Here is an 8,151-nt window from a genome sequence, read left to right on the forward strand (position 1 = left end):
ATTATAGCAATCCACAATGTTTTAAAGAAAAAAGCTACATAGTTAAATTTTCAACCAGCTCAGTATTTAAAAAAAATTAGTAAAGATAATTTTGAAAAAAAATTAAAAAAAAAGAGTCAATTTTGAGTAAAAAAAAGAAGAGAAAAAAAACATGTAAAAAAAATGAAGAAGAAACAAAAGTGGGAAAAAACAAAAGCTCCAGAAAAAAAAACAAAAGAAAAAAAAAGGGAAAAAAAAAGGCTACAAAAAAGAAAAAAAACAAAAGTAGAAAAAAAAAAAGAAAAAAACAAAATAAAAAACTGCTACAAAAGAGAAAAAAAAATTATAATATAATAATATAATTATAATTATAATAATTATTATTATATATAATAATAATAATAATTATTATTATTATTATATTTAGTATAATTAAAAGGCGTGGGGAAGCTACAGTGATTTCCCCACGTCTTTTAGAGTTTTTTAATAAATGTTATGATAATCGTCTGTTCTTACCACTACCTCCTCGTTGAAAAGCACAAGCTCATGTCTCCACTCATCAACAACAGCAGCCATATGTCCAAGAATGGCTTTTTTGATTCAGAGCAACATTTTTGTGGTGCCCTGAAAATAAAAAAATCTTATATATCTCAAATCTTTTTATATAAGTTTCTATAGGAAGAAAAGGTTTTACTTATAAAAGTAGGTGTTAAACATTTATGAGCATGGAGCGCATCTTCCAGTTTATTTAAACTTAATACACAAATATCCACCTATATTTATGTGCATAAAATTTTATTTTATTTTATTTATTTTTATTGTTGTTGTGAAATACATTTTTTTTATTGATTAGGAAATATCATAATTTTTTTATATATTTTATAATCATTCCTGTGTATATTTTTTATAATATATATTTGTTTTATAATCATAACCAAACCAGGAATTATCATAAAAAAAAAAAATATGTGGTTTTGTAAATTCCTAATTATATTGTTGTTATCATATTTGTTTTATAATCGAAACCGGGAACTAAAAAAATTACATCCTCCAAACAATATAGGTGCGTCTGCCGGAAGTCGAACCCGGATCTATTGCTTGGAAGGCAATTATCCTAACCGTTGGACTACAAACGCAGTTGTCTATCTGGGCATTATACATTATTAAATAGTAAATTATCACATGCATCGGTGTTTGTTCTCACCGAGCGACATTTGAGATTTCGCCCGAGGGAGGGAACGAAGGGAGGTTTTCTTTTTAGTATTGTAGAACAAAGTTTTTTCTATAATTTAAATTTGCGTTTTTTTTAAGCTTTCTATAGTTATTTTAAGAGATAAATCATTTTTTATTTGACTTAAGAATTTAAATAATAAATTCCTTAATTAATCAATAATTTTCTAGTGTATTTTTGACTCAATCAATCCTACAAAAACATGGTGCTTTGTATTTCATTTTTAATTATCAAGGTGGTCCTATTTTTGTGTAGGCAAGGGAAGATTATATTGAAAATAATGCTTAATAATGGTTTTTCAAATTCTTCTCACAAAAATTATGTGTGTAATTATGCATGTACTATATTTAAAATCAAACAACTAAGTAGTTTTAGAATTACAACATTCTTGTAAAAGAAAATTAAAAGGATTAGGGAAGATAATTGGCAAGGAGTTTCCCTTCATTTTGTAGTAAAAGATTCATAGACTTCTCAACCAATTAAAAGACATTTATTTACAAATATTATTTCTTCTTATAAGTTATTATTATTATTATTATTATATAAAAAAGACTCAAATATGAGATCTCTTTGAGATTTTTTTCTCATTAGTTGAAATATAATCATAAACTTGCTTTAATTATTATTGTTGTTGAACTCATTATTTATTTATTATTTTTTAAATATAAATTTAAAATTATATTATTTTAATTTTTTTTTATATCTCACAATTAATCTATTGAAAAGAACTATCAAATTAATATAATATTAATTAGGTTGAGAAAATCCAACAACATTAACTTTTTATTTAAATTATTTCAAGTTTAGTCTAAATTAGATTTTGAATCAATGAGTTTTCAAATTAGCACATCAAACTTAAAGAATACTTGTTTTGTTTTGTGATTGAATCTAATTTTTTAAATTATTTTTTACTTGAAATAATATTTAATTGATCATTTTATATGTTTTTTTTTATGATTTTAATATAGTAATATAAAAAAGTGTTTTAATATATTTTTGAAAAATACCTTACATTATATTACCAAATACACTTAATCAAATTTAAATAATTCCCAAAAACATTATATTATATGATCAACCTATTTTTATATTCATCTCTCTAAAATAGAAAAAGAAAATACGTGATCATGACATTTGTCTATCTTCCATTTTGTACACCCCCACTACACTAAAATATATGAAAACAGCACCCCCACCTCTCCCTCTTATAAAACTCCAAACCCAGCTGTCTCCACCTCTCCATTTTCCTCACTAATTATTTTCTCAAAATTCAATTTAAAAATTTCTTTTTTTTTGGTAAGCAATTTAAAAAATTTCTTATTCCAAATAAAAAAATAATTTTTAATTAACACAAAGCACAAAAATCCTAGGAAAAAACAACTATAAAAAAACCCAAAAAAATCTTTCTTTCTTTTTTTCATTTTCAATTTACAAAGCGCACACACAAAACAAATATACTCAATCACTACCATGCCGCCACCACCATCGTCGTCGTCGTCGTCATCATCAACGGCGACATCCTTCCGTTCTTTATCAAACCGTTGCCACAGCCATGAGGAGTCGTCGTCGTCTTCTTCGTCATCATCATCACTCAACCCCCACCGCAACAACCGCCACCGTAGTGTCCGATCATCCTCCGCCATCGAATCTAACTCTCGATTACCATCAATAAGAGAAACCCAATTTTTATTATCCCTTCAAAATAAAGAAATCTCAGGCATTTTACAGAAGTGGGTGAATTATGGTAAAGGTTGGCGTCCTCGTTTTTTCCTTCTCGATGATGGGGTCTTATCTTACTACAAAACCAATGGTCACCACCACCACCACCACCACCACCGTAAGAAAAATACTCCCCCTGGAGAAGATATTTCACGTTGGATCTCTCGCCTTGGAAATCCCATTGGGGAAATTCATCTCAAGGTGAATTTAAAAAAAAAGTTTTTTTTTAATCAAATTGCTTAGTAGTGCTCAGAAATAGAAAAATTAACTGAATTTTTGATGATTTGGTGATTGTTTTTTATGGGGTTTTTAGGTTTCTTCTATCAAGGAGAGTAGATCGGATGACAAGAGGTTTTCGATATTTACGGGGACAAAAACGTTGCATTTGAGGGCGGGGAGCAGGGAGGAGAGAGTGGAATGGATGGAGGCCTTGCAGGCAGTGAAGGATTTGTATCCGCGGATACCAAATAGTGGTGAGCTGACGGGAAATGGGGGGCTGGTGGTGGTTTCGACGAAAAGGTTGAGGCAAAGATTGATGGATGAAGGATTGAGTGAAGAGGCTATAAAAGAAAGTGAACAAATAATGAGGGATGAATTTTCACTTCTTCATAACCACCTTGTGGTCCTCAAGCAGAAACAGGCTCTGCTTGTCGACACATTGCGCCAATTAGAGGTATAAAGTACAATCAGAAAACCCATTTCAGTATTAAAGTGATTTTGTTTGTTATTTCTTTAATACTTGTATGGCTGTATATTTTTTTAGTCGGAGAAAGTAGATTTGGAGGACACGGTTGTTGATGAAAGCCAAAGGCAGCATGAAAATATGTCTGGATTAAGGCAACAGAAATCCGCCGGTATGTTTTGATAAAACTTAGTTTCATATGGTTACAATTAACATTATGTCTTGTCAGCCAATTGGCGCTGGTCCCTAACAGAGACTGAACCTTGGAACTTAGTGTTTGTCTGTTTGAATGTGAAACAACTTAATTTGCGTTGTGTAATGATGATAGATTAATAGTGGGTTATGGAATAATTAAAGCTGACGTGTTTGTTAATCCTTCATGTTAGATTGAAATTTGAATGCAAGACTAGTAGTTTCTGTTTCTGTTATGCAATTATGCTGCTGATATTTCTTGATTTAACTGTCAAAACATTTTGCTGGAAAATTATGCAAGATACTTTGAAAATATAATGATTGGACAGAAACAAACTATAGTGAGTTTCTAATTGACATTGTCATAAGTAATGATGACAGCTTATGCATGTTTATTTGTTTTAGCAGCTGATTATATGGAAGAAGAAATGTTTTGGAGGACCAGCCATGGATTCTATAATTAACTTTTGTTTGGTTGAATTATAGTTTCGCTTAGTTTGAAGTTCCTTTGTTCTGAAAATGGATGCTATGAAATACTTTCAGCTGCCTTGCATGGTGCCTTGTATGCGAATGATGAGCTGTCTGTGAATGGGTTAAATGAGGCACCTCTATCTGCTTTTATGATGAATTTCTCTGGCCTGTTACTTTAGCCTTGTCTGAAGTTTCTCTGCTTCAAAATTCCCAAGTTGATTGCTATACTAGTAGCTATATTCATCCATTGTTACCGTTGCATCAATTTGCCGTATATTTTTTAAATCAAACTCATTTACATGCATACCTATTTCTAATTGATTTCTAATGGATAATTGAAAACCAACACCTGGCCTCTCGCCCTCTGTCTCTTGCTTGTGTCTTCAATTTTTAGCTTCTTTCTCTGTTTTCCTTTTGAACTGTGTCATCCATTTTAACTTTAACTTTTGACCCTCTTTGTGTGGAATTTATGTAGAGGGAAGTGCAAGTGGCTCCGATGATGATCATGACAGACATGATGCTGCAGAGGAGGAAACAGATGATGAAGATGATGATGATGAATTCCTTGATACTCAAGATTTTCTTTCATCAAGTTCATTTAAAAGTGCTGAATCTGAATTTCAGAAAACACCATATGATTCTGATGAAGACGAAGGCCCGCTTGATATTGAAGATGGCATGGATTCCTGTATCAAATTTGTTGGATCTAACTACCCTTGTGTTATGAGGCGAAAGAAATTGCCTGACCCAGTTGAGAAGGAGAAGGGGGTCAGTCTTTGGTCAATGATTAAAGATAATATCGGGAAGGATCTTACTAGAGTTTGTCTTCCAGTTTATTTCAATGAGCCCATCTCTTCTTTACAGAAATGTTTTGAGGATTTGGAATACTCGTTCCTTCTAGATCGAGCCTATGAATTTGGTAAAATGGTAGGTTCATCCTTTCTTGTTGTTTCTTATTCTTGTCTGATAGTTGATTTAAAAAAACCCACGTACTTGTCATTTAGTCAATGTACCATTGCTGGTTACAAACTTTTTGGGGTATGCCTGCCACTAGCGTTTACTATTTTTGAAACCATGCTAGTTTTACTTGTCTTGCAAAAGCAAAGTTATGATTTTGCCTACTTGAAACTAGTGTCTACTAAGAGACTTGTTGCTTGCGCCTATTATTGTTTTATTACAGCCATCACATGATTTCTTAAGAAGCTATGGAGATGGAAGTTATAATTTAAATGCTCTGTTGTGAACTACTATTAATCAGACTGTTGCTGCTGCATGGTCTCTGTGCTTGTGTGTGGAAGTGTGGTCCCAAATCCTAGTGCTCTCAGTGCCAAGTGTGCAGTATTTTAGTTTTCTTGGAAGAATTTTGGACAAATCACCCTCTCACCCTATACTGTTCTCTTAATAAATGTGCTTACGATCTTGGCATATATTTTGTAGGGTAATAGCCTTATGAGAGCACTCAATGTGGCAGCGTTTGCAGTATCAGGATATGCCTCTACTGATGGAAGACATTGCAAGCCATTCAATCCACTACTAGGGGAAACATATGAGGCTGATTATCCTGATAAAGGCATTCGCTTTATCTCTGAGAAGGTGTCTCTGTCACTGCTAGAAGCACCATAAGCAATTGTTATTCTTTATTTATACACGTCTAATATGACATGCCTTTTTATGGTTGCTTCTGAAAAGAAAAATATTATGTAATTGAAAGTGTATTTGCACACATTTACACATTGTCAGTAAGTAGCAAATGCCACTATTGATTTTTAACATATCAATGTGGCTCATCTTGAAACAGGTTAGTCATCACCCAATGGTTGTTGCCTGCCATTGTGAGGGTCGAGGCTGGAAATTTTGGGGTGAAAGTGATTTAAAAAGTAAATTTTGGGGTCGTTCAATTCAACTTGATCCTGTTGGCACCTTAACACTAGAGTTTGATGATGGAGAAATTTTCCAGTGGAGTAAGGTTTGTTTTTGGCATTTTACAGCTCTTACCATTCTCTATAAGATTCCTGCTAAGCTGTCTTTCTCTTATCAGGTGACAACATCCATTTACAACCTCATTTTAGGGAAACTATATTGTGATCATTATGGTACAATGAAGATACAGGGGAATCAGAAATACTCCTGCAAGCTAAAATTCAAAGAGCAGTCACTCATTGACAGGAATCCCCACCAGGTTCCAATATCCCCATTTCCATATTTTTCATCAAAGTAAATGATCCATCTTGAATTGCATTTTAATAAAGCAACTAATGTGTAGTCATTGTACTACTGAAGCACTTGACTGCTTGAAAGAATAGTGACGCTAGTGTTCCTGGAATATATTGGGAGTTTCTATCCTTGTAGATTTATTAGAAAATATCTCTTTTTCTAAAAATTTCTTTTTCCAGGTCCACTTAAGGTCCACATCATGCTGTATAATATTTCGCTTATGTTTTGTCTCCAAGGTCTCTTTTGCTTTTTAAGTTTGTTAAACTTGTATCCTACAGGCTAAGCTCAGGTTTTTTGTTCTAATGATAGTTTGATTCCTGGTTATTCTTTTCTGTTGGTTGTATAGTCAAATTTGTATACCCGTGCACATTACTTTAGAGGTTCTGCCCTTTCATGCAACAATTTCCAACACATTTTTTTTTTAATGATATCAAGCTTGCTTGGTGAAAAATCATTTGACCATTAGCTTGTCACCCATAAGACTATCAATATTTGTCTGTTGATGTTTTCCCTCGTATCAGGTTCTCATTGCATTATCTCATTTTGTGAATGAATCATGATGAGGCATTACCATTAATTGCAGCAATACTCTTTGTTCTCTAGGTACTAGGTGGTGTTCAAGATAAGAATGGTAAAACAGTGGCAAGTTTATTTGGCAAATGGGATGATAGCATGCACTATAAAATTAATGGTGGTTCAAGGAATGCAAACGGATCAGAGCCCCATTTGCTCTGGAAGCGGAGTAAACCATCAAAGCATCTCACCAGATACAATCTAACACGCTTTGCTATAACTCTGAATGAGCTCACACCGGAGCTTAAGGTTGGTGAAAGATTTGAATATGATAAATATCTTTCTTTACAAGAAATGCCATGTCTCACTGCTCCTCTGCAGTAGAGAACAAGGTATCCATTCGTAGCTGCTGACATTAAATTTATACGCAGGAGAAACTGCCATCAACAGACTCCAGGCTGAGACCTGATCAGAGATGCTTAGAAAATGGAGAGTATACAAAGGCCAATGAAGAGAAGTTACGACTAGAGCAGAGGCAACGACAGGTACGTACATACATCGAGGAGTGATCTTGCTGTATTTACACCAATGCATTTGTACACGCACTTGCAATACACTTCTACCTACTACTGTTTATGAAATGTAGTAAATTAGAGGATAATAAGAATTCTTTTCAACAATCACAGGCACGGAAGATGCAAGAGAGAGGCTGGAAGCCTCGGTGGTTTGTGAAGGAGAAAGGTGGTGAAAGTTATAGCTATATTGGTGGTTACTGGGAAGCCAAGGACAGGGGCAACTGGGAATCATGTCCTGATATCTTTGGCCAAGTACCCACTGATCAAAATTTTGACTAGCAGCATAATCTGCACCTTTCTTTTCTTTTGATTTACACCATTCTTTATTTCCTCTTTCCTGAATATATTTAGTTGTTTTTCAAAGAGAAATAAATTTGTTTCAAAGGAAAAAAGAAAAAAGAAATTGTTTCCAGAAGTACTGCGAGGATCAACTGACATTTACAGTATACAACAACAATGTAATGATGGTTCTGCATACCCTAGAAATACATCTAGTTCTTGTCTGAGTCTGGATCGAAATATTTAGCTCATCTAGGATGAGAGTTTACTTTTTATATTGTCATTTTGGGTTTTAA

General features: G+C 33.2%; 1 protein-coding gene and 1 non-coding gene across 3 annotated transcripts; one reads left to right on the top strand and one right to left on the bottom strand.

Annotated features, from left to right (window-relative positions):
* Positions 1 to 1,043: 1,043 nt before the first annotated feature.
* TRNAG-UCC (transfer RNA glycine (anticodon UCC)) lies at positions 1,044 to 1,115 on the bottom strand. The gene has a single exon. It is a non-coding gene; the product is annotated as a tRNA-Gly (tRNA).
* Positions 1,116 to 2,456: 1,341 nt separating this feature from the next.
* On the top strand, positions 2,457 to 8,151 carry LOC118051965 (oxysterol-binding protein-related protein 1B). Of its 2 annotated transcripts, XM_035062769.2 has the most exons (10): positions 2,459 to 3,130; positions 3,243 to 3,602; positions 3,693 to 3,783; positions 4,750 to 5,201; positions 5,712 to 5,867; positions 6,073 to 6,240; positions 6,313 to 6,453; positions 7,092 to 7,310; positions 7,433 to 7,546; positions 7,688 to 8,151. In XM_035062769.2, the coding sequence occupies exons 1-10, from the start codon at positions 2,681 to 2,683 to the stop codon at positions 7,853 to 7,855; spliced, it is 2,319 nt and encodes a 772-aa protein (XP_034918660.1). In that variant the 5' UTR covers positions 2,459 to 2,680; the 3' UTR covers positions 7,856 to 8,151. The 2 variants fall into 2 exon arrangements, with proteins under 2 accessions (XP_034918661.1, XP_034918660.1); XM_035062770.2 differs by lacking the exon at positions 5,712 to 5,867 and having other exon boundaries at positions 2,457 to 3,130.

This window comes from Populus alba, chromosome 19, assembly GCF_005239225.2.
Source record: "Populus alba chromosome 19, ASM523922v2, whole genome shotgun sequence".
Classification (NCBI taxonomy): Eukaryota; Viridiplantae; Streptophyta; class Magnoliopsida; order Malpighiales; family Salicaceae; genus Populus; species Populus alba.